Here is a 26,763-nt window from a genome sequence, read left to right on the forward strand (position 1 = left end):
ATATCGCCTAAAAATTATGATAATTCATTCGGGAATTTTTGCGAAAATTGCTACAACACATTGTTTTTAACATACGCACCAATGTGAATCAATTGTTAAAATAAAGTACAATAATCGAATTTAAAAGATGACTGGACTTTTTATAAATAAATTAACCATTAATAATTCTCAGATTGACGGTATTTCTTATGACCTAACTTTTGCTTTATCGGTGAGCTTGAACAACGGACTAGCCTTGGTTCGAGATCTTTAATACAAATGCGATACCAACATCTTATGCAAACGCACTAATCACTGAGTCATCGCGACCAAAGTTGCGACATTATTGACAGAGCATTCGGCTGCTTTCAAATTGGTAAACTTCGTAACATAGAACTATATATATATATGTGCCAAACGGGGTTAAGACTTTAAGGGTCTTTAGCTAGATGATAGATGCGTTTGCCACTACGTTAAAACAGAATTAGAATCATACCACTGTAAGTTGAGAGGTACATGTTGAGAGGTACATCCCCCAACAATTACTACTTATATGCATCTAGAATGAATACCCACCTAACCAGACCAGGTGTGGAGAATGGGCAAGCATTCAATTACCAGTGGGATAAATACAAAGTATAATCCTAATACTACCTATATAAAATACTATCGACACAGAGTTGTAAGTTGAGCCGAGTTTATCTGTACAGGATTGGGTGCGCGATTTAGTTTGAATGGAAAATGAACATATTTTTAATAATCAAATTCAACTAATTAACATGTATTGGAATTCCCTATAAAGATTTGTTTACATTATTAAATAATTTTACCAATCTCATTAAATTTACAATTACAACAATTTTAATTCTGGATGGCGCTTGGAATTGTGAATTCTGGTCAAGTATATGGGTTAAAATCAGCTTGCTTACAACTCTGTGCCCCTAAATAGTCACTCACGCTCGCACTCACTCAATTATAATTAAATTTTTCTGTTAATGTTTGCGATGTAAACCCAAGCATCGCGCAAATGGGAATAACAAGCATTTCAGAAACTTGCTTGCTTTCTCCCCCTTAGCTTTCTGTTGAGGAGGAACACGTCGGTGGTTACGTCTTGTGTTGATTGGCTCGTTCTCCATTTTCATGGGTTTCAGTTTTGCCTCCATTGCTTCCTCTGTTCTTGCTCTCTCAAGGCTGTAAAGAATCATGTATATGTGTCAGTTGGAACTCTGAAACAGGACTTTACTTGATCGTAAATTGAACCACTTGTGCGTATATATGACTAGCCACTTGGCCAAAAGAACTTACACGCTGCTCTAGTCAATTATTATGTCGTGACTCTATTAAGTGTTACCAGTACTGGCGTTTAAATTTACCCGTTAGTAAAAGCAGACGGGACATACGACTTTCTTATTATACATAACTCTTGATTCTACGTCGTTAAAAAACGTCGTTAATTAGAAATAAATAAACACAAGTTAGTAATCACCATTCGTCAATGAGTTCGTCAACCATCGCGTTGAGAATTTCCGCTACGTTGCTGCAATATTCATACGATAAAAATATTTCTTCCGGATAATTCGGTATGGGTAGGGCGACTGCTTGTGGTTTAGGATCATGAACCGATTTTTGATCAGACAATCCAAGAATGTCGTCCTCCAGTTGCAGGCTTTCCAAAGATCCTTTTTAAACAAAATATTTTCAATATAGGGCACGAAACTTGAACTTCCCAACGGTTATTTCCATTCACAAACATTAACATTTTCGTTAAAATGTAGTTCCAGACGAGCCCTCAGCACCCTGGCTACAAATATGCAGGGCCGACAGGTCGGCTTTAATCTATAAATACGAGTATAGGTCATCACATTTTTTTGTTCCTATACTACGACTCAATATTGTTTCACATTTCACTCTGCTTACTCAAACTTACTTAAATTCGGATAGCTGCGTGTTTCCATTATCGGAACAATTGCCTGATCTTGCGTCATCACGATAGGTTCGCTAGCCATTTTCTCCATAATTTTCTGATATTCGACATGCTTCGTTTCGAACAAACCTGGGAATTTATAACTAATTTTTTAACATCTATATTTTAAAATTCCATTACATATTTTAAAAATATATACTTACTCAAGATGCAAGGTGAACTTTGAGTGCTCAGCCAGCATTCCTGCTTCGGTTTTTGAATGATTGATGGATTGAGATAGTACTCGCTTCTCCACTTTTTGGTTGTCGTTAGTGGTGAGATCTATGTAAATTAAAAAAAATTGTACCATGGACATTTTAAATAGTAGTGATACAAATATCATGCCCAGAATGAAGCGAAAATTCAGAAAGATGATATGTATTAGTATATTCGGTGCACTAATAGCGAAGAGGTTTGTTAACGTTTACGCTATCTTAACTTCACCCTAAATAACTCTTTTCTACAAAAAAGTAGTCAGCTGATGTACAAGATTAATGATAGGTTCATAATCTTTTGTGAGAAAGTCTCCCATATTCTTTTGTAGAAAAAAAAAAATCGACACAGTTATCGCATACCGCAGGCATGTGCATACTGGCATTTAAATTTCAATTAATTGCTTACCATCATATCCCCAGAAGCTTTCATAATATTCATTCTCGACTGCATAATTGTCATCTAGTTGTTCACGCGGTGAAAACTGTGCAATTGATATTTTCTCAAAATATAAATCAATTTTAATGAAATTGTTACGTTTATGATCTCACAATAACAAAATACACTTCGCCAGACGTGCAATTGCTTGTGGCATTTTATACTACTATATTTGTTTGCCGTTTAAAGTGATTTCCAGAATAAGTGTTAGATAAAATTAAAATAAAAAAAGCAGCTTTCCATCTCATGAAACAGGATTGTTTTCGTGTACACCGTATCTGTGTGCGGGTCGCTGACGACGATTTTGCCACTCGTTTGCCTTGCTCATCACTGTATTAGCACGGACCGCAACAACGAAGTCCAAACAGACTTCATAATGGCGCCAAGCAAAGTGATTAGTTCTTTTCTAAGCGCCTCATAGTGTTGTGCTGGAAGCCTGCTTAGTAAATTGGTTTGCAGCTCAGAAATCGGTGGACACTTGGTTGTGTTATCATACGGACTTCAAACTGAGGTTACATGGTTTAAAAAGATCGGTAAGTTCTGAATTACGTCAGGTTTATTTGTGTTTGTTTTATGTCAATGCACTAATGTAGTATTGCGGTACAATACTTTCATATGGAAGGGCTATTCGTACACTAATGAATTGTTGTGACCTAAGTGACAGAATTTCCGTACTTCATTGGGACTGAGAATATTCTGCCAACCGTATTTTCATGTAAAATTGACCTTCGCACTATTTATGCTTTCAAATAACAAAGCGTTCACACGGTCCTCATTTGCTGCAAAGCTAGACAATGTTTTTTACGCTCCAAGCATTTTTATTACTCAGTAAAATCACATATTTAAGCAAATTAAATGAGACGGTCAAAGAACAACACACCACAGTTGGCAGAAATATTCATGTACAGGAACGGCACTTCGATATCGAATAAGAAACACAGGGTGTAACAAAATTAAAATGATTAGGTGGTCTAATTATCGCGTTTTTAGACTTTAGTTTGGTTCTAATTTCAATGTCCGAATCAAATTGGAATTATTTTGAGTTAAAATACGTCCAACTGTTAACTTAAGTTGGTTAAATTAACCCAATATGCTATGAGAGTACAATGATATCTCAGTTTACAAACACAGTATCCACAGCCATAAATATAATGACAAATACACATATCACTGAACAAAATAAATTGAATTTAGTCCCAGCGCAAAATGAATATAATCTGAGATAAGCAATTGACCTTTTGAAGATTCTTGTAAATAACAAATACTAAATCAATAACCTTGAACGTTGTATCGGATGTTTTTAATAAGATAGTTGTATATATAATGAAAGCGTGGTTTGATGTTAAAATGTTTTTGCTAAATTTTTTGTTGATATGTATATATGTAAAATATATGATCCGGTATCTTGCCGTACACGTAAGAGACGGTCAAATTTCAAATGGAATGTGGAGATCACTCCCTTTCATTCTTTCTTCGTACATTTCATCGAATGCCTCATTTTGATTCAGCGTAAAATGATTTTTCCAGTCTCCAACCTGGCCTTTCCGCATGAATTTTCCCTGTTTCGGATCAATGAGATGCAGGTTGCTTGTGCTTTTGTTGTTTCGCATATTGTCCATCGTACAATGGTTAGCAATGATATCCATCTGTTGGTCAGTTAAATCCTTTCCTAGAAACTTTGAAATCTTTGCAACTTCGCCCCTCAAATCTTGTTTCAGCGTTTCATATGTTGTGAAATAAATATATTTCTCATTGCCTTGTTCTTCATATTTCTGAATTAATATAATGATTGTTAGCAGTCTTAGAGTGATCGATTTGCTGAGAATTGTGATTAACATGGTTTAGCGAGCATGAGTGATTTATTTAGTATTTCAAATGAAAATCAGGCAGAGATGAGGAAGAAGATCTGACCTTTGGATTTACACATTAACGATCACAAAATTGAGTTTTTTTCTAAGGCAGCAATTTTCTGTCGTGTCAAGTGCGCCGTGAGTTTTTTATTTGGCACCGCACAAAGAAAAAGTTTGGGAACCGCTACACTTCAGAGACAAAAATGTGTATAACCAGCTAGTACCTTCCAGTATTGTAGCACGTGCGAAAACCAACTTCCATACGGAACATCACCGGTGCAGTATTTTTGAAAAAATTCCGCCCAAGTTCCTGGTGGGGTAACTGTGGGATTAATACTGAGAAAATGGTGAAAGGAGACGCAAACATCCTTTGCATTTCGTGCAACATAAATCATTTTGCCTTTCCTCTTCTGCTGAAATTCCTTTGGTAGGAGGTCAAAGGGCACATGCGTCTTTATTATTCTGTACAGAATCAAACTCATTTTAACTCAAAGGTCTATGTTACCCTAAAAAGAACCTAGTGATTTATCGCCTAATTTGTACTTTTATTGTGTTTGGTTGACTGAGACTTATTCCCTTCAAGCGAAAATAACGAATACGTATGTTTTTCGTTCAATTCAACAGTGCTTAAACCTCTATATGACAACAACATGTCCAGAAAATGAACTCGAGCATTTATACTAAAATTAACTTCTTGGATTTCTTGAGAATATATTCATAAAGTAAGATCACCAGAATAGAGGTATCGAAATGACACTTTTATTAAAATTTGTTTGGGTAGTTGGTCGGTTAACAGAAAGCAAGTTTTCGTTCTAATGATGGGTGATTCGAGTCTAACCTTTGCTTATCAGTAGGCCAATCTTCCAGACATTTACTTCCGGTTGGATAATTATAGGGGTCGACGTATTCGTAAAATGGTACTCGTAGATCAATGCGACTTTTCTTTGACGTTATGGTGTCGGCATTATGACAAATTAACCACGTGATTTCTTGCATCCATGTTGTTCCTGAAAGCAATAATACCATGGTACTGAAAATAAGAAAATATTTTTAGCAGCAATTCGCGTTAAAATTAGATGTGGTGCTATCCTCCTGCAGGTTCGTGTCCGCTTTTCTGTTTATGTTTAATTAAGCGTCTTAGAAAGGAAGATTGAACAGCAAATATATGTTGACATTCGGACAATAAGACCTATATATAAGTTTCGTCGCCCAAAATAACATTTGATGGACTCGCAATTAGTTTTCTAAAATAAAAATTAACGCAAATTATGCAAACTTTTTTACTTTGACATTTGTTCACCTGCTTTTGGATACGTCGATACTATGATGTCATTCTCTCTGATTTCGAACTTGTAGAATTCTTTTGTGACCACTCCCCAATCTGGAAAGGGCATGGGAATCGTGACTCCGTTGTTACCGGTTATTATGTGATTTTCTTTTGGCCTCATCCTCTCCATTACGCCGATCATGCAGTAAAATTTATTGATTGGCAGCCATATTTTTGTTTCTGAATAATAGTCAGTTACCCGTTTACACGTATTTGCAGCAAAAGGTATAATATTTTTGGTGACCGTACATTTGAACCCATATACATTTGAACCCATGCGTATATCCACGGGTTCAATCTATATGCGGGTGCTAAAACCCATGGGTTAGGGTTAGTATGGGTTTAACTATCCGTGAAACAAAAAAAAGTCCATAGGTGCAATAGCATACAGGTGCAATTGTCATGGGTTCAAATGTACGTGGGTTAAAATGTAATGGAACCAATATTTTTATACTGACAGGATACAGGATGGTCAAAAAAATTCAGTACTCTTTTTGAAAATTTAATTCCACAAGTTCACATAGTGTTTTTCCTCATAGTTGGAAATGTTTAAGCAACAGTATACGGGTCCGAAATTCGACCGCTATACTTTTTAAATGCTAGTCAGTGTGATAACAAGCCACAGCGACTTTACAAGTTCAAAGTTAAGCAAATACCAATTCATAGTGACTCTGCAAAAGTATATGTCGTTTTGTACATATACAAACCCACGATGACTGTGCGAAGTTACGCCTGAAGTATACTTTTCATAGTTGATCAAATATTATCAGTTTCTAAAGCTAACACAGACTAAAGTACAAATTTGCCATTCATATCCATCGATTTATAAAAATTGTTGACCTACCCAATGTGTTGAGTTATTGTTTCCTAACAGTGTACTGTGTTAATTACGTGAGTATAGGCGTAAACGTATGCTGAACAACGACCCCCACATCGGATAAATAGGTAATGTCCGGAGAAATACCCAAATAGTTTACGACGGCCGCGTAGTACTATCCCGAATTGGGAAAATCTGTAAAATGTTTGATTTGATTTGAACTTCTGATTCTAGTGTTTGAAAATATTACACGAACAGTCAACGAAAATAATTATCTTCCGAGATATTTCACTTTTAAATATATTTTTTTTAATTAAAAACTATTGCATTCATTCAATATTATTTTTGTATCCATACTTGAACACATTTTTTTTGTATCAGGGGAAAATCAATATTTTTATCGCACTTTCAAGTGCATTTAATTGTGTGAGTTTTATCAAAATAAATATAAAATTTGGAGTAGTTGAAGAGCAAGTAGTTCGTCAAAGAATATTATGATTTTTATTTTTCAAGTCGATAAAATCGCATTTTTGCAACGAACGCAGACTTGAAGGTTCCAAAAGTTGCTTTTTTTCACGTCATTCCGAGACAATATGATATATAAATATTAAGGTTGCTGTTTAATTTTATAATTGTACAGATCTCGTATGCAGTGATTTTCCCACTCCCCCCCATGCGCTGAAATTTCAAACACCCCCACCAATTTTTTTTTAGTTGTGACACCTCACTTTGATTCATAACCTAAATAAAATTGTATTTGATATACATAAAGCGGCGTATATACCAGTACAGATTATCAGTCAAATACATAGCATATATATATTTTAAGTTACAACACAGTTTTATCGCTTATATAGCAAAATATTTACCACCCCATAAATTTGGTTTGGCTGGTTTGAGCAATCTCACCAATCGTGAAATTGTAAATATATGAGATCTCGCGTTTTATCAACATTACCCAGACGGTACTGCCCGCTGGTAAAAATGGCTATTCTTTCCAGCACAGTAGGTCTTTATAGCGCAGTTAATCACATAGAAACATATAGGCTACATACCTAGAGCAATCCGGTCTATCGACTTCATGGTCTTCATTTTGTACCCTACATAAACAACGATACTAACAAGCAGTACCACAGTTGCAATTAATACAGAAAACATTTTGTTGGTCGTCAAGAGCTAATGGCAAAGTTTGTCATGGCCAGTAGGCTTATATATCTTTTAAATTCTAGTGACTGAAATAGAAAAAAATGGATTATCATGGCGCTAACCAGTAGACAAATATTTGCACCCCTCGGCAGATACTAAACGCATCGACAACGCAAGGACGCAGAAACTGCTACGTTATTGGTTCAAATTTTTCACACGCATCTTTCAAACCAATGACGTTAAACAACATGATAGGCAACTCTGACGTCACTCCATAAGACTACAGGCGAATGATTGTATTTCATGATACGCTCCAATGCACATATTTCTCGTCGCCTTTCGCGTCCGTTTTCCGCTTGCTTTTGCTACTCGGCGTCTTTTTTACGTGTAGTACCTGCCTTTTTGCGCCTGTAACAAAACAAAATAATCTCTATATCTAAGAAGTTTTGCTCACTTGGAAAGCTGGAATGGCAGGCAAGCTGTAAAGAGCAATTCTTGGCATTCATAGACGTTTTTTTTTATCAGAGAAGAGTACAAACGCGATAGCGGGAAGATTTGTGTGGAACATTTTGCAGATAATGACAAAGTTCAAAGTTAGTAATTTTAATGTTTGCGCTTAATCATTGAAATTTCATTTAAAGAGGGTGTCCTACAAAACTGTGCTGTGATACAATTCCATAACACAAAGTTTGCACCTATCGAACTTGCTTTTGTAGGTGAATTTATTAGACATATTACATATTCAGTTAATCGTAGGTAACATTGCTGGTACATAATGCATCGTAGATAGGTTTGTTTAAATTTAGGAATTTAGCTCATAGCCCACTAATTAATATTATCTTATATGCAGGAGGTTGCAGGGCTGAATTCAACTTGCAGCGACCGATCACCTGACGATGCTCATTTAGTTTGGCTCGAGCAAGTCTTCTTGAAATGCTTGTGTGGATGGAAACTACCTATATTTTTTGCCTTCCTCCGATTTTAGACAAATTTATTCTGAGGGATTTTGCATATAATTCTCATTGATTGTTGGCTGTTTATAATACCTATTGATTGTGAATTCTGATTATAACAAAGAGTTAAAATTTTTTTACCTAATTTACTGGCACCTTTTTCTTGTCAATACTCCAAGCTGAGGTAATAAACAAGACAATACATTTATGTCATCTGAAGGCAAAATATGCACACTAATTATTAGTTTGGCACATTGAGTTAATACATCATGACAGAAAATACAAGTTAAAGATATGTATGACCATCACATGGTAATTGGATTAAAAAAAATTAATAGGGGCTGTGGAGTATGAAAAGTTCAAGACAAAGAAAAGAACAAATGTTTATAGCTCATGAACTCTCAATTTTGCCTCCATTGCTTTGTGAAGGCCAATATATTTCGAGTGGCTGAACTGGTTTATCTTTATGATAGCAACGATTTTGTATTTAATATAGCGATATTTTTTAAATTTAATTGAAGTGATATTATTTCCCAAAGCAATGCTTGAATCGTCTAGAATAGATCAGTGGTGTCAAACTCATGAGTTTTCGAGAGCCGCATTGCATTTTGGAAATTGTAAAAAGGGCCGCAAACAGTTTTTGATAATGTATACTTAAAAGATATTTTCAAGATAGTTTTAGTTTGCGACATGACATATATTGTGATGCAACTAATTAGTTGGATTAAGTTTTATTATTTTTTCAATTTCAACTGCAATTACATATTAATATTTGCATTCCACTATTATTGCAACATTTGCAAGTTAGCCTACTGTATTTGTTATAAAAAATCATAAAATTCTATGTACAACCATCAAAATCATTTTTGAACAAGCTTTAGATAAGGAAAGAATAATACATACACTAAAAATAACTTAATCTAAATATATGACCCTAAAATTAACAAAAATACTACAGTATAAACTCAATGTTTTAATAATTACATTTGTCCTGACGTTTGGCTTCTTTTTTGTGTCACCAGCATACTAGGGCCGGGCTGAAATGAGTTTATAGTACCAACTCTAACTAACGAGGCCACATGATCATGGGTTAATCTGGATCTTTGCGAATGTTTAAATAATTCCAGTAATGCAAAAAAGTTACTTTTATCATTTCATGTCTAGATCAGTGAAAAAACAAATGACAGATTTTTTCGACAAGACATTTCGCACCACATTGCGTGGCATAGGATTGCTTGAATTATTATTGATATTGATTTTTAGTAACTAAGTCGTTGTATAATTATATTAATATACAAACACATGGAAATTTTCTGTTCGAAGTTGGTCTTCGAATTTGTCATATTGACTGCTGAGCTTATTGTGTTTTTTCATTGTATTGAGGGAAATATTACAAATTAAACAATGTGCTTCAGAATTTTGTGAAAAGCAGAAATATTGCAACTCCCATTTTCTTCGAAAATGCCACCTTCTTCATGTACTTTGCGTTTAATTTAATCACTCAAGTGTTTTATTCAAGTATTCTTTTGCTAGCTTGATGTGTATTCTTAATTGGGTCAAAAAGTGGACAAAAAAAAATTGATATTCCAAAACTACTTTCAGTAAATTGTTTTCTGTGTGAATAATCAATTTCACTTTAAAAGGTTTGAAAAATCTATTACATTTAGATAAAAAAAAACTTCCAAAATACTATTACAATTATTGTTAATCGTTCGAGGGAAGTTGATGAACCAAATATAACACAGGTGCAGTGAGTTACCCGTAATTCTCATTTTTAAAAGCTGTTTTTAGGTATGTCTGGCGTGTTTTGTGCCTTTTTACAAAAAAGACCGCTTATGCAATCTTACGCTTTGGAATTTTTAGCTATTTTCCTCAAGCCCTGCAGGATTTGGGGGCCATACACAACTCTACCGGAAGGTCAAATGTCTTTGCATGCCTCCATAGGTTGTTTTTCTATTGCAAACATTTATGTAGTACTCTAATTATATTTATTGGAATCACACTGTCACTGATATGTCGCCAGACTTCTGATATCTCCCCTTCTGCTATAGTTGTCCTGTGAATAAATAATAGGAAATTGAGATTAGACGAATAGTTGAAAGTTTTGCTTTATGTCGGCTTAATTTCTTGATTGATATACTTACTATTTCTACTATTGCCTCTTGTGCTGCAGAAGTCTCACAATGCTTAGACAGGTTTGTCCACAACTTTCACATCTGAAGAAAGAGAGGAGATTTATTAATTTTCGTTAAGAATAAATAAAGCAGTCTATATGATTTAGAATGGAAAAGCTAATACATCCAATATCTTATGTTTTATGTAAAAAATATTTTACTGAATTTGGTATATAAACCAACTAATAAAAGGGTTTAGTCAGAAAATTACAAGCATTCGTGGCTCCAAATACTTGAGAGATCAGACTATACAATATAGACCGGTATGAGTGAAATGTTAGGTGAACTTGTTAACACTTTGATTCAATACGCAAATAAAGTGAATACGCAATAGTATGTTACAATGAGCAGCAATCAACAGTGAGTATATATCCACACTGAATAAAAAAAAATCTAACTGGAGGTGCATGAACTATTTGAAACCATAAGGCAGGGGTCGGGAACCCATGGCTCGCGAGCCATATATGGCTCTTTTGGTGACGGCATATGGCTCCCAGAAAAATCTAATATTCTAAGACTAAGCTTACTATTGTTACGAGATCCCAAACTCTTTTATAGCCGAATTTGGCAGGAAATTCCCAATACGTTTCAAAACACGCGTCCAGCACATGTCTATGTTATGTAAGATATTTACTAGAGAGGCATTGTGACAAACAAGGGGATTCTGGAACATATATTGTGACATCACAAAGCGATATAGTTTTAAAAACACTACGGAGATGTCTAAACGAAAAAGGGTGATGAGTATCGTAGATTTCCACATTGGGCTGCAGGTGAGCAACCGTTCAAGGCCCGCAGCGCCTACATGCAGCATCAGAAATCACATTAAATGTATATTGACATTGTATGTGTTGACTTACGAGTAAACATTTTAGGTCTGATTAATTGAAGAAATGTTATAGGCTATGGCTCGCACGGAAATGCAATTGAAAATATGTATATTTTATGGCTCTCTTGACCAAAAAGGTTCCCGACCCCTGCCATAAGGGGTAAGTAAATATGTAATTTCGGCAAATGGGCAAAGAACTGAATTAATAACTTCGTAGTATTTGACAAAGGCTGGCTTTCCCACATGTACTTAACAATGCGACGCCCGGGTGTGATATACAACAATAGTATTTACCTTACCTTTTTCCGATTTTTTTTTTACCTTAACTTTCCAAAATATCATTATAATCGACAACAACTGTCAAAGCAGGCACGACCACCATTCGTGCTACGCCTTGAAAGCAGCACACATCCGCTCGTTTTCGTCTCGTCAAGTATGTGCATTGGAGCGTGCTATCGAATACGATCTTCGGACAAAAATGCCGGAGTTGCGCATCATGTTGTTTAATGTCATTGTTCAAACTCACTCAATTGAAATCATTGTAGAAAAACTGTGATCAGTCAAGTGCATCCATCCTGTACATATTCGGACAAGTAGTGGGCCGATGGATCGTTCTGGCATTTTTGACACGTAGTAGTGGTTGAGCACGGGCGATTTATCATTTGTCTGGATCGGTACGTTACGGCTGTACGGTATGGGGCAGGCGCAGAGAGTGTTTCAGTAGTCTATATTCTACGAGACTATCCGTATCTCCCATTCTTTCATGAGTGATTGTATGGCTACCGGTACGGTCAGACGCAAAGCGACTATAACCGACTACCGGTATTTGGTAAGACGGTACCGGCATCGCGAGTGTCCAGACAACTGAGTAGTTAAGCAGCATTCTCCAATTAAATTACCTTATACACGTAAAAACAAATTTTCCGAATTTTCGTATTCAATTCTATATTCTCTTATCAATATTATAAATATATTACTTCTTGTTGAACTTGTAGCATGGAGAATTTATTGAACATTTTCATATTGAATATTGCTCAAGAAAATCAGTAGTGAGTTTGAAACCCAGGGAACACATTTGTGCGCGTAGGATTATGCCTGACAACGTTGGTCCCAAGCAGAAGCAAATTTTCTAAAAATGAAAACGCGTGACAACGATGGGCCACGAGGCGGACCATCGTTGTCAACCTTTTTATTTTCTTTTTATTCAATTTTTTTTTTTTTTAATTTTTTTTTGTTTTATTTTTTTTTCGTTTTTATTTATTTATTTTTTTTTAATTTTAATTTTTTTTTCAATTTTTGTTTTAATTATTTTTATGTTTTTTTACAATTTTTTTATTTTCGGTTTTTTATTTTATTTTTAATTTTTATTTTCAATTTTACGCGTGACAACGATGGGCCACCATAGGAGGTCTGATATTTTATCCCCAAAAATTTCGCTGTATTGTTTTATTTGTGGGAATACAGTATTTAGTCCGAGTGGTGACTGGCTGTCCGTTTTGAGCCTGCAAATGTTTGGTACGAGAAAATTCGGAATCTTTTTGACGGTACTGTTGAAGCTTAACCTTTATTCTCCCGGGGCCCACTTCCGTTGAACAAAAAATTCTGTTGTCCATTAACTTTCTCATGCGTAGGAAAAACTACAAGAAAAAACAAAATTATCTATATATATACAAAAATCGACACTTCCATTTCCATAATTGATACAACAAGAGAGCCATGCTCAAATATATGGACACTTAGAATAAAACGAAATATATTATCATCACTTCACCGAAAACCATAGGGTACCCTACGCCTTCGGTACGGTATCCTGCACGAATCTGAACAGTGATACAGCCACATGGCTATGGTAACTGACTTACTAGTACTTGGGTACAAATAACGGTACATGGACTGTCATAGCTCTTCCATGTCCTGTGGTAATGATCTATTTTTCTCCATCCAATTTCAACGCGAATTGAAATACCAAGTGATCCGAGTCACTTTTCCATTTCGGTACCAGGCCAAAATAGGAAGAAAATATCGATTCCCCGATAATCATATGCGGTACGGTAACTTACCAGTAGGCTACCTGATATTCGTTCGCGGAACGGTTCTTCCTTGTCATATAGGGAACTCAATTCATTTCCTCTTATCGAATAAAAAAAAAAGATAGGCTACAAAATTTATGTTGTTTAAATCAGAACTGTAACGAAAAGATGAGAGCGTAATTCACAGTACGGTACCTTACCTGTACCTGTTGCTGTACTGTAGGCCTGCTATTCGATCGTGGAACGGTTCTTCTCTGGCATATAAAATTTCAATTTAATTTGCTCTTATCAAAATTAACATATACGGTAGGCTAGATTTGCTGGAAAACCTACATTTGACATTACTGCAATAGTAAGATCGCGAAAGCAATAAGTCAATTTCACTGTGGTACGGTAACTGAGCAGTACCGTAACTGCAGGCTCGATCACGCAACCGCTTGAAATAAGTTTGTAAACAGTGTTCCCATGAGTAAATTTTAAAACAGCGAAATTTTGAATGAAATATCAGATCTCATAGGAATAAATAAAAGTAATAGCCTTCTGGAAAAAAAAATCCAACTTTAACCACTGAAATTTTCGAAGCAATTGGTCCAGTATTCGAAGAGAAAAGCGATTTTATGAAGATAGTGACGAAGAAAAAAAAATAACAATGACATAATATTGAAACGATCGTTATGTCCACTAAAGTGTCCAATAATTACAATTTAGTAGCTTAGTACAGTATTATCATTCATTGCAACTACAATCAAAGTTTAACTCATTTATCAATAACTCTTAATATATTTGTGGCCTACCTGAAAAGGTTTCTGTGGCCCAGCAGTGGGACATGGATATATATTTATATCTTTTTTTCTTTTGCGGCTTTACTATTGCAGTAATGCAAGTTTTGTTTTCTACCGAGGAAATGATTTGAGTTTTTTCTATGCCGAGGAAGAACCGTTCCGCGATAGAATATCAGGCCTACAGGCAGCGCCGGATCAACCATTAAACAATATAAGCACGTGCTCAGGGCACCAAGCAAAGAGGGGCACCACGGACATTTTAGAGCAGAATCATATATAGTTTATCGGTGTTTATTAAAATATTAAGAGTTCACCAGACGACTCAAACTTCAAAATGTTCGCTTATGTTTCGTCTTCAAGTATCATATTAACCTTCTTTATAAAAAATGAACACTGAAACTTATTTATTGGACACGAAATGGGCCTATGAGTCGTTTTCTTAAATTGTTGATGTTTTTTCTTTCTAGTATTCTCCTTGTTGCTGCATTTTTGTTTTAAAAAAATTCTTTTCTCTTCAACAATTGGACCAATGAACTATTTATACTTTGTGGCGGTTCCACGATCGCATTTCAACGATCTAGTGGTCAGCGAAGTCGGAAGTTTTTTGATAATGTAGACCAGGGTGGTCCAAACCCTGTCATGCTGTTACATTCCGTGCGCTCACAAAACAATTTTAGCGTATATTTGTATCTAATGGAGGAACGTTTTTTATTTTTTTTTTAACTATTCCAACTGGGGTTGGGATCCAGAGATTCAAACCCTTTTTCTAACGCTTTGTGCCTTTATTTTAGTAAAAACACTCTTCTGTTTTCAAGCGTCGGCCATGTGACGCAGAGCCGACTTAACGACGCGCAATCCAGTTTTTTTAGCTAGGTCCCGAAATACCAACTTAGACGGACTTGGTTGGTATTTGACAATGGCACTAAGCTTGCTCACGTTTTTAAATTACTCAATTTAACAATTCGTAATAAAATGAGTGTCGCAAGAAAGGTGACATAAGAAAAACACAGCGGAAACGTATTTCCTTGCCCATCACACAGTGTCTGGTTCGATTTCAAATAATATCTGTCAGGAAAGAATATAATTTGAAGCGACATTAAACGCGAGATGCGCAAAATCCAACGGTAATTCTCCGGAATTAACTTTAAATAACTGAAGGCTTTATATATCTTTTTTAAAAGAACGCCACCCATGCAACATAATAATAGTCTGATTAGAACGGTAAACTCTCGTTGTTTATTGAATTGAAAGTAAGTAAATTCGCGATATTTCGATCACTTTTGGGTTTTCTCCGACTTGCGGCCCGCGAGACCTCCTCAAAAGTTTTTGAGGCCCTTCAACCTAGCAACCTTGAACCACCCTGAGGAAGACTACTAGGTACCGGTCAAAATTTCAAACTACAGTTGTGACTTGTATCCTTTGGTGTTTCGATTCACCATGAGACTGGAGGCATGAACCTTTATTGTCACACTCCCTCAGGATTAGAGCTCAACCGATATATCGACTCGATATTGCGTGTTTGCCGATATATCGTATCGGCAGTAAACGGCCTATATATATATATATATATATTATATCGGCTATATATAACAGTTGAAACACCTAAAAAAGTTTTTTATTTACTGTTGGTTGTGATTATTTTTAATGGATAATACACTTATGTGGTTTATTGTTTTTATAAATGTATTACACATGAGGGAGCACAAAAGTCTTCAGTGCTTAGTTAGGGCACCAAAGAGGCTTGATCCACCTCTGCCTATACCAGCAGTTACGAGAAGCGATCCTCTCGGGCATAATCGACCAAATGAGGGTGAACATCATGACCTAAACGAAGGATAAAGTGAGATAATTCTTGTTATGTACTGTGCCCTTAAATATATGATTTAAAATCTCGCGCTCAAATGGGCAAATTGGTACAAGATCAATGCCGATCACCGTTGGTACAGCGAAAGACTGAGCTTACAACGATTGTACGTCACGGAGATAATTTTGGACATCATTAATGATTGATTGCAGTTTAAATATGTGGTAAAAAAAGTAGTAGCCATAGGGAAAAGTCGAAGAACAAGAGCTACAATTACTCGAAGAAATTAAAAGTTGCCAAATAAAAGGACAAATTTTGTTAAATTTATACTTCATTAAAACTTGTACGGCGCGTTCAAAAAGCACAAACATCACAACTTAAAACTAATTCGATACGATTGGTCATATCAATATTTAATTATGCATTATATTCTTACACTTCATGAACCAAAGTTTCTTGAAATAGCCATGACGTGTATTTCAATGACGACATCCCATCTGAAATCGTTACGTAATGTGAACTTCATGCTTGAGCAGTATGTGACCTTGATTGTTAGAATGTGAGAGCAAAAAAGAGTGCTACTCAACTATATATATACATCATGCATGCAATACCTGTTCGTTTGAAAACCGCCTTCAAAATTAAATATACAATTTTGGAAGGTAAAAATATCCGTTTTCCGGCATTGTGGTAGCTTAGAAATAAGTTTATCTACTCTGATTTGGTCACGGTAAATCATTTCTCGCAGAACATGTTGTTAACATACGTACCCTTCAAGTTTTAACACGTGTAATACTTTTGGTTCCAATACTTCCATAACTCTTAATATAAAAATCTATCTGCTTGTATTCTAAAAATCTTATTCCGAACATTAGGTCAAGTTTATTAGCAAACAGTGTTACATCGTTTATTTCTAGACGGAATTATCGAGTCAATGTAGCATCAATATATATACGCTACAGTGGTTAACAGACTTACATCGTCTCAACTACGTTATCCCTGTTCTGTTTATGTTGGATAGCTAACAACTATGCGGAGGCAGCGTGTCATAGAAAAGCACTTGAAAAAACTCTGTGAATAACGTAAACGCCTTTTATATGAAATTCTGAATATCACACAATCTAATATAGTTTACTCAAAAATTTTTATTTTGGCTGATTCAATGGATAATCGTGCCCTGGACCTAATATATCATGAATTAGAATGCTTAGAACGATATGAATCCAAAATCGCCGCTTTCAAGCGATCGTCGACTTACACCCAAAGAACCCAATCAATTTCGAAAGATCGTGTCAAAACGTAATTAGAATTATTCATCCGCGGCGGTCAATATCTTTATTTTATCGATTTTTAGAAAACCAATAATGTGACTGCAAATAAAAATTGATTTCATTTGTTATTCCCTCAAGAGCAGTGAATATTGAAACGGGCGACAGGGAGAGCCTTCCATGGCTATTTTAAGCCAGTACAGCTTCTCGATCTCGCTATCTACAAAAATAAATATATTATAAAACAATTCTAGTTTTTGTTAGCGTTTCTTAGAACAATTCATTAATTTTCTATATACAATTCACGTGATTTTATTAAAAAAATGACATTCGTTCAAAATATGAATAATAACTTCACAACAAGCAATATCTATGTATTCTTTTTCTCTTAGCGATTTTTATTACAAGAAAGATTTCGCCGCTTTTGTATTGTATTTATCTTTAATCACTGCTGTATTCTCTAATCCGGGAAATCTCATCCCAAAAGGGCAATGCCGTGCAGTATTTGTATTGGGCAGGACGTCTCTTGCGGTTTTTCTATCAATTTTAATTACGTCTTCCTTCTTAAAACTATCGTTATTTAAGACAATGTTCGATTTTGGATGTTATCCACCAGATGGGAAAGTGAACAGCATAGACAGAGATGAGAGACTCGTTGGTGTTCAAAGTTTGGCCTAATATTTTAGTTTGCTGATAAATCTCATTGCTGATAAAATTTTCAGATTTATGTCATTACGAAAACGATCATTCACCGTTGACGACTAATTTACAAGTTAGGTGAGTAGGTATGTAGGAGCGAAAAAAATTAGGTTCAGAAACGTACAGCAGGTAAAGGCAAAATAATTTTAGTTGCCGGCTATTTTAATAGCCTGGTCTTGAACGCTGGGCAATTTTGTAAGAAGTTGTGTGATATATATCGGTTACAAAAACTCTATATACTCACCTCACCAATATACGTAGAAATATCCAGTAATTATCTAAAATTCCTAGACTATTTCAAATACTTATTTGGTTGAGTGTTACTAGGTAAAAGCTGACGTTCGGTATCATCTCATAGTTGGAGTGGCATTACAGATGACAAGGCAATAAATTTTGAATTTTTTCATACTAGACTGCAAAGAACGATCAAAATTACAGTTGTTATTTTGGCGGTTGGTGAAATAAGCAAAAAACTTTTTGTCATTCCAAAATTTTGAGACACTTTGAAAGCATGACAAATTATTTTCAAATTATTTCATTTGTGGTTGTATTTGAACCTTACTATTTCTCAAAAAGATTTTGTTTTTCAAAAAGAAAGGAAACTAGCAATTACACATCTTTGCAAAAACTTTGTATTCACAACTTTTCAATAGGGCCTTGACTATACGAAATTTTTTTTGACTTTGACAGGAAATCGCTGTTGTGATTTTTGTACTCTAGTGTTTTGGAACTGTCGCTTCTTGTAACGATTTTTTAATCTGTTTTATATTCGCGAAAAAAAGGATCATGATCGGGAAGTTAAGAATTTAGCCCCTAAATTTGAGCATTTAGCATTTCATATCACTTAAAATAATTCAATTTTCTTCGATGTTCTGTCAAGGCGATATTGTCAGTTCGGACTACGGAACCTGTTTTTAAGAAAATAAGAATTTTTCATAGATTGTCCTCGAAAATGTGGTTCAAGCGTGATATATCACAAAACTGCTCCCTCGGGCCTCATTTTACAATATATCAAGCTTGAAAATCTATAACCATGTCTTAGTTTTAGTCTTATCAATAATTAAACGGTACCAGAGCAAAATGCATCCAGCAGACGGGATAGGGAGAGCGCTATTAGACGCATGGGCTCCCTAATACTATTTTTCGCCTAATGGAAAACCAGCGGTCTCGACAAAAAAATCTCTTCTTTTTACTTAGCAGATAAAATTCATTGCTTCATTGCATTTCGCGATCGATACACTAAGGTGTGACATATGGTTCATGGCAATCTGATATCACTTAGGATTTTCTTTACATTCGACTTTTATAACTGATTACTTTTGTCAGTGGAAAGGTCGTCAAGAACAAAGGGATGCAGATTTTACGGGGGGGTTTATCGAGGGTGTGAGAACATGATTGCAAAGCGGCGCACCATAATTTGACGCTATGTTTATGTGATATTTTGTGGAAAAAGTTCATCCTTCTAAGTAACTTTTATCAAAACTAAATTATGAGTTCAAAAATGTTCTAGTCAGGTACGTTTATATATTCCAAACGAAGAAGTCTCTCGCTACTTTTAAAAAAGTTTAATTAGGTAATTATTCATAAGAACTTTGTACTTTATTGCTGCTATTGGATTCGTCTCCCGAAGTCAAGAACCATAGACAAAGTTTTAAACTCTTAGTATCTGCAGCCGGGGTTTATTTCTTGAAAGAGTCGGAATAGGGGAACGGGTTTGAAAGTAATTCCCAAAAGTCGAATTTTAAATATTTTTAATTGCTGTTTGATCTTAATTCAATATGTTTTAAATTCAGAGAATAGATAGTCGTTGATCCGCCATTCGAGGCACTATAACAAAACTACAAAAATGATGAAAAATCGCGATACAACTTCAAATCCATATAGAGTACCAAGGCAGCCTACAGCAAGATGGATTAAAGTATCAATTGTTGGATTATTTCTAAGCAATGTAGCTTTGATCGGAGGAGTTGTGTTTTTGGGTAAGTTTTATGATTTGAAAACCAAACACGAAGTCACTGATATGCATTGGTACTAGCAACAACGCAAAGGGATAACTAACTGTATTGTAAAGTCAATAATGCTGCGTTAAAATGAAAGAAATAAGAAGACTATTCATAATATAATTGGCGATAATCAGGTTGGGAGAAACATAACAATGCTATTGTTCTCGTACCCTCCTAAAACGAGTGGATGTTCAATAACGTCAATGTAAAATGTGTTGAAAATTTTGTTCGGTATTTTCCCATTGAATTTAAGAACAATAATTAGAAACGGGTATAAATTGCGAAGCCTTCCGCCTTCTTGTCTGGCGAAAGCAAGGTATTATGTTTAATTAGATTCCTATATTTTCTATGGATCATTCTATGCCATGTGTCTCGAAGTTGTATTTGTCAATCACTCTTCGAAGATATGTAACACCGTTAGTTATAATTAACCGATAAATGACCCTATCAAATTAATAAATTATTGTGTATTATATCAGACGTATAATATAAGTCTATGATATCTATACCCATACCGACACAAAGCAATAATTTTGTTTCACTGAAATTTCCATCTACAAACGCAGTGCGCGACGATACATAATTAATGCATTTCGTTGCATTATTTATAACTTCACGAAAACGAATTTCGCCTCCGCCGTTTCGAGTTTATATTGTTGTTATTACAGAGCCTGCCAAACACGGCCGTATATTATACAAGATTTTAAACTTCAATTTGACAATGATCAAACTTGAAACATGAGGTTTTATTACATTTGGCCCCATGGATTGAGCGAACGGCCAAATGTGTTGCATTTCAAAAAAATTAGTTCAAAACCGAAAAGTGTATTTATTATTCCCAAAGCGTATGTCGCCAAGAAAAAAAATCGATATTCTAAGCTAGACAAAATTTTGCCAGTAAATAAACTAAATTACTTTTTATATTAAACGACAGAATAGAATAGAATATGTCTTTGTTCGCATTTTTTTGTTTTGAACGTGAAATCTTAAATTCTAGTGCTAAAGTTTGAGCCTGTCCCATTTAAAACACAAAAACTGGAGATGATATAATAGATGATTATGATCCTGTTACCCTGACATGGTCACAAAAAAATAGAACGAGGAATTCGTTCCGGACACTGTCTGTTAACATTTGTCGGTAATGTAACGTTAATATTCATTATAATAACAAAAGCGCATTATTGTAATTATTCAGCAATTGACAATGCTGCTAATTACATGCTGTCACGTTGCCTCCTTTTTGTTTTCGCTCGAACGAACGCCTTCAAAAATATTTTCCGATTTCACGGAGAATAAATACAATTAACAACACTCGATCGATTGATGGAGCCCGGGACTTTCGCTAATTGAAAATCTACGTCATCGCATTTTAGTCGTTATTCCATCGATTTGGAGCTTTTGTATGGCCAAACAGTGACAGCCATCTATTCTGCATAAAGATTAAATCAGCATTTGTGGGATTACTGAAATAACGAAACTGATGAAAATTTAATAAAATACAAATAAAAACGGATATTCGACGGTAATGTACAAAGAAAAAAGTGCTACCGTGAATTTTGAAAGGATTGTTCAATCGCAATTGAACTGAAATTCATAATTGAGTAGTGGTACTAACTAATTTTTTTTTCATAAAATCATCGTCAAAAACGACCAATCGCTTCTCCTCAGATCCACACATCGACGTATACAATAATTACAATATACCAGCAAAGGTAATTTTAATCAAATTCAAAAAATAAACAGTCTATCGTTGATTATAAATTGTGAAAATGGATTATGCCTTTCACGAAAGGATTCGTTAAAATTCATTTGATTTCAGTATTTTCAACGGAACAATGCACTCGAACTTGTCGCCAGAAGGGCGAAGCCCTACAGGAATCAGAAACGAAAGCAGCTCCCAACACTGAAGCTATGTCGAAAGATGGAGCAGAAAGTCCTATAATACTCCAGGAGAGAAGCATCCGAGAAGTTATCAGTAGAGTTAATGATGTAGAGAAAATAGTATCTGGAGTTAATTCGAGAATAGTCAAATTGGATGAATTTTGCAGGTTGGGATTCGTTTTTTTTTTCATTTCATTTTTTTTAAATTTTTCAAATGAAAAAACCTTTCAAATTTGCTCGCGTCTTGTAAATTATATACTATATCTAGAATTTGTAACAGAGAAATGAAATTTCGATGAAAATCTCACTGATACTGTTTAGTAAATATCGTGGGTAAATAAAATTTCAGTGACATTTTGGAAAATGAATCGTGATGGCAAAACTGTAATGGACAATAAAAAATATGAACAATGAAAAAATTCTGATGTTCCAGTGTCAAACAAACCTTTTTTAGACGAAGTAAAGCAATGGACGCTACAAAAACAACCAATGTTGCTGTCGCTGCACCGGATAGTTTGACACCTCGACAGACAAGCGTACTAGAAATGATGACCAAGATGGATATCAAGATAAGCAGTAAGTCGTTGAATGAAATTAAGTGTTTTAGGTTTATTTAATTAATAGAATTCTATTCAGATTTTTAAGAGGAGATTTAATGCAAAATAGTGACTTTGATGTAGTAAGTGGCTAACTGCAACGAATACCACTTCCAGGGTCTGGGCTACATGGCATATACTTACCTATTCCATTAAAGACAAGATTGCACTGATTTGTGGTGTTCCATATCATGCTCTATCGCTCAATGCGTAAATGGAATCAAACAAAAATTACACTTGACTTAAATTGCTCAGGGAGAGATTAGGATTTCAATCAATACGCTAAAATCAATATCTAATCATGGCAAGAGAGCAGCGTAATATATGAACACGAATCTGAACTAATCGAAGTAGACCCAACGCAGAAATCTGTCAAGTGATCTTTCAACTCAAATATCACTGCCCACTGCCTTTACAATTTGCAACTGTCCCGATATGGCTACACACAGCTCAACATCGAATTTGTCGCTTTGTGATTATAAAAAAAAAAATAGAAAAATTTGATGTGAAATATTGAGCCCAGTAAGAATCGAAGAAAAAAAATTGAAACAAAAAAGGGAATATCTCTTCCATCTTGAAGTATCAAAAATTTGAAATTGTCTGTTCGATTAGTTGTGGAAAATGCGATTTTTCGCTGCAACATCTCTTATAACAATTTTATCCGAATGGCAATACTATACCACTTTTCTTGCTATTTTCAGATGTGGGGATACAGCTAAAAGAACACATTGCGAATTCAAGACAACGTAAGTTCATAAAATATCACTTAGTTAATATTATATATATATAGGTAGAGGATCAGAGTTACGGCTTTTATCTGTGTGGTTCGGTTTTGTGTTTGAAAATAAAAACGGTTTCAAAGCATGGTTATGTTTTGCAGTCTTACAGACTCTGCCGAAGGTGATGAACACTGACACATTAATCGAGTCATGTTTAGTTCCAGGCCTAGCTCTGAGCAGAATGCTCGTACAACATTGTGGATTCGTTAATCTTGCTCTGACAATGTGCTGCTACAGAACATCATAAATTGAATCCCCAGTGGCCGAGTCGAGCTAAACTACTGATTACGGCATACACAGCGTGCATACTCGTGATTGAGTGTTCTATCAATAATGTTTTTGATTTTGGGACGCTAAGATGTCTCGTAATAATAGTGAACAACCCTTGTTTAACCGATAGACATATTTCTAATTCAATACTTGAATAATATGAAATAACATGATACTTGCTTATAGTTTGCAAAAAAGGTCATTATCGATATGGGATGTATTGTTTCTACGTCGGAGAAGCAAAATTGTCGCAAGAAAACGCAAAAGAATTTTGCTCAAATGACTATGGAGCTAAAGGAACTCTGGCAATGATCAAAGACAAGTTTGTACATGTGGGTATCTTTGTATTTATTGATTTATAGGCTGATAAAAAATCTAATGACGTCAAATACAACAAAAGTATTTATTTGCGAACATTTTACAAATTATAGGAATATTCGTTGACGAAGAGCTATTAATTCGTGGCACGCGCTGACTATATCCGTGAAATGAGACAGGGCATGATAGTAAATACAATCTTCTGATCCGCCACACAATGCGTTTTGTGGATTCGAAGATATATAATCTACAACCGTGCATTTAACAACTAAAAACTTGAATCTTGTTGCCTTTAGGACTTTATATCTGGAAAGTTACCGAATCGACAACATTCCTATTGGATAGGAATAGAAAAGCAGGAGCAACGTTCATCCGACTTACGCACCTCCCACATCATTCGGGAATCCAAAATAGAAACCGTCGGATCTGATATGGTACCTTCACCACTGGCATCTTCGCCCGATGAAAACGCTCCATTTGGATCCAGTGCATCAGGATCATCGCCATTTGATTACATTGACGGAACGAAGGTTCAAAACAAAGTCTGGCAAATGTGGGGGTCGAGAGCTAATCGCCATAATACCGGAAATCGTGCGTGTGCTGCCCTGACATTTGACCTCAATGCAGGAAGTAATGGCGACTGGCGTTGGCAGGATTATGACTGCGGTGCAGGATTGGGATATGTTTGCCAATACTACGTACTTAGTATTGGAATGTGAGAAAACTACTTTTGAAATAATATCTGCATTTATAAACACGGGCGCATTTTCTTGTCGTTATAAGGCAAGATACTTTCAATGCCCAAACTCGGTTCGAATAGGATGACATCGTTGTAGAGATATTATGTAACATCATATCCCTATTTATCCCTAGAAGTCTTAGTCACCTATTTTACTAGTTTTTCTTTTGTAGAAAATTGGAATTCAAATTTTGCCTTTCATACAAAGTTCTTCCATATATATGTATTGAGTGATAGAATTGATGCCCCCGATTAAAATATTTTTGAATCACCCAATACTGATCGGACCATAAAAGACAACGGCTGACAGGATTCCCCGGCATTATTCAGTACCTGACTAATTTGGGAAACCTAGTTTTTGTAAATTTTCTTATTTATTTTATTCCCCAAGTGTTCCATTATTTTCGATTTAATGTATTCAGCCGTAGTAATACCGTAGTAATGCACAAAGAAATGTGCAAACCTAGCTTTAAACACCCAGTATTTACATACTTTTTTAATACCGAAAATGACTTAATTGTGGATTTTACCAGACACTTAATGTTTATGTCGCCGGGAGTATATATTAATTATTGGCGTTAACCATTAATATTTTCGGGAAACATTGATTTTATCAATTTCTGTTTCAAGTTTCCTTCTACCTTTAACTGTTATATTTTGCTACATTGCGTACTTATATCTGTCTACTTTTGACTGATTCACGATTCAGTATTGCAGAAACTTGTACTCGTGATTAATCAAAACATTGCACACAGATTATGTTGGATACAGAAGCACACAACACGTCAGCTAAACATAGAACTCTAATGTGATATTTGACCCTAACCTTTGACACTAATCACCACTGCATGTTTGGTCATACATTATCAACACTATGATATTGATTCTTTAACTATGTTTCTTTTTTTATTCGTGATTTACCAGAGAATAAACAAAAGTACCGTTGAACTACAAAAATTTTTAACAATTGATCTGAATCCACAAAAAATACTTCACGCAGGCCGTGAAACCGATCACATTATCAATTAGTTTTAAGATGACCGTGTCTGATATCGAGAAAAGTACAATACTAAATTTAGGTGCGCAACTTTCTAATAACCTAAATAATTTTTTTCATTTTCTCTAGCAGAGAGTAGCCATGAATCTTACAGTCCATACGCAGTGATAATGTTATTTTCTTTTTTATAATTACTATTGTCAATGTACTATTAATAAATATTATGATAGTGACTTTTACGCGTCTTTAGGTATAACTAGCTATAATAGGGTTGGGGGAGGCAATAGTAAAAAAATCAAATCTTCATTTATATACATCTGGATGGGGGATTATAGGTGATAAACGATCCTGCATAACTTAAATTTACGAGCAAAGTTGGTTTTATTTATAAACCGCGTTATATTCAATAAAATACAATTCGTTTGCCTTTTTCAATTTTTCAACCGGACTCGGCAGCCATGGTCCTCATCTGCAGAAACCAGAACATAATAATTCGAAAATTCGGTTGAAAACGTTCGGTTGTTGCGCTGTACTGGTACACAAGACGGGCGTCGTTACAGGGTAAACTCTTCTATCGACCAAGCGGTTGGTTTCACCGCATGTTTCGCGAATCACCCAAGAACTACTATATTATTTATTTTATGGGGCGCAAATAACACGTGTTACGATAAACGACAAATTTATCAAGAGTCGGCCGACCGCCGCTGCAAATCACCAAATAATAATGCCAATCAAGCCATTGGGTCTAAAATTGTAATATTGTAAGCACAATGTCATTCAATAACGTAATGGTAACAGAACTATCAGTAGTTCCATACTAATCTTTTTCTCAGAAATCAAACTTCGGTGTAAATCCCCATAACATACATTTCTCTTCTCCGTTATTTACTCAAAAAACGAAAAGAATC

At 35.2% G+C, this 26,763-nt stretch overlaps 3 protein-coding genes across 4 annotated transcripts; 1 reads left to right on the forward strand and 2 right to left on the reverse strand.

Moving 5' to 3' along the window:
- Window positions 1-971: 971 nt before the first annotated feature.
- LOC144425255 (uncharacterized) lies at window positions 972-2,687 on the reverse strand. The gene is made up of 5 exons (XM_078114802.1): window positions 2,564-2,687; window positions 2,107-2,224; window positions 1,907-2,032; window positions 1,466-1,658; window positions 972-1,170 (listed from the first exon to the last, which is right to left on the reverse strand). The coding sequence occupies exons 1-5, from the start codon at window positions 2,615-2,617 to the stop codon at window positions 972-974; spliced, it is 690 nt and encodes a 229-aa protein (XP_077970928.1). The 5' UTR covers window positions 2,618-2,687.
- A 785-nt stretch (window positions 2,688-3,472) lies between these two features.
- Window positions 3,473-7,836, reverse strand: LOC120339073 (sulfotransferase 1B1-like). The gene is made up of 5 exons (XM_039407133.2): window positions 7,643-7,836; window positions 5,744-5,950; window positions 5,282-5,450; window positions 4,668-4,905; window positions 3,473-4,365 (listed from the first exon to the last, which is right to left on the reverse strand). The coding sequence occupies exons 1-5, from the start codon at window positions 7,743-7,745 to the stop codon at window positions 4,021-4,023; spliced, it is 1,062 nt and encodes a 353-aa protein (XP_039263067.2). The 5' UTR covers window positions 7,746-7,836; the 3' UTR covers window positions 3,473-4,020.
- A 10,383-nt stretch (window positions 7,837-18,219) lies between these two features.
- LOC120339036 (uncharacterized) lies at window positions 18,220-26,094 on the forward strand. 2 transcript variants are annotated; one of them, XM_078110901.1, is made up of 7 exons: window positions 18,220-18,350; window positions 20,066-20,251; window positions 22,095-22,323; window positions 22,611-22,732; window positions 23,454-23,498; window positions 23,988-24,133; window positions 24,416-26,094. In XM_078110901.1, exons 2-7 carry the CDS (start codon window positions 20,119-20,121, stop codon window positions 24,836-24,838), a joined length of 1,098 nt encoding a protein of 365 aa, XP_077967027.1. In that variant the 5' UTR covers window positions 18,220-18,350; window positions 20,066-20,118; the 3' UTR covers window positions 24,839-26,094. The 2 variants fall into 2 exon arrangements, with proteins under 2 accessions (XP_077967027.1, XP_039263023.1); XM_039407089.2 differs by lacking the exon at window positions 18,220-18,350 and adding an exon at window positions 19,636-19,786.
- The last annotated feature ends 669 nt before the right edge of the window (window positions 26,095-26,763 follow it).

The sequence above is a fragment of the Styela clava genome, chromosome 1 (genome assembly GCF_964204865.1).
Source record: "Styela clava chromosome 1, kaStyClav1.hap1.2, whole genome shotgun sequence".
Taxonomy (NCBI): domain Eukaryota; kingdom Metazoa; phylum Chordata; class Ascidiacea; order Stolidobranchia; family Styelidae; genus Styela; species Styela clava.

What these genes read in the sequence shown, in the direction of transcription:
- LOC144425255 (XM_078114802.1), bottom strand. Translation starts at nt 2,617, where the DNA reads ATGACAATTATGCAGTCGAGAATGAATATTATGAAAGCTTCTGGGGAT. An exon ending in AAGCTTCTGGGGATATGATG is followed by an intron (nt 2,225 to 2,563) that starts GTAAGCAATTAA and finishes TAATTTACATAG; the next exon opens with ATCTCACCACTAACGACAAC. An exon ending in GACGAACTCATTGACGAATG is followed by an intron (nt 1,171 to 1,465) that starts GTGATTACTAAC and finishes GATTCTTTACAG; the next exon opens with CCTTGAGAGAGCAAGAACAG.
- LOC120339036 (XM_078110901.1), top strand. Translation starts at nt 20,119, where the DNA reads ATGATGAAAAATCGCGATACAACTTCAAATCCATATAGAGTACCAAGG. An exon ending in AAATTGGATGAATTTTGCAG is followed by an intron (nt 22,324 to 22,610) that starts GTTGGGATTCGT and finishes AACCTTTTTTAG; the next exon opens with ACGAAGTAAAGCAATGGACG. An exon ending in CATTGCGAATTCAAGACAAC is followed by an intron (nt 23,499 to 23,987) that starts GTAAGTTCATAA and finishes ACTTGCTTATAG; the next exon opens with TTTGCAAAAAAGGTCATTAT.
- LOC120339073 (XM_039407133.2), bottom strand. Translation starts at nt 7,745, where the DNA reads ATGTTTTCTGTATTAATTGCAACTGTGGTACTGCTTGTTAGTATCGTT. An exon ending in GATAGACCGGATTGCTCTAG is followed by an intron (nt 5,951 to 7,642) that starts GTATGTAGCCTA and finishes ACTATTATTCAG; the next exon opens with AAACAAAAATATGGCTGCCA. An exon ending in TGGCCTACTGATAAGCAAAG is followed by an intron (nt 4,906 to 5,281) that starts GTTAGACTCGAA and finishes GATTCTGTACAG; the next exon opens with AATAATAAAGACGCATGTGC.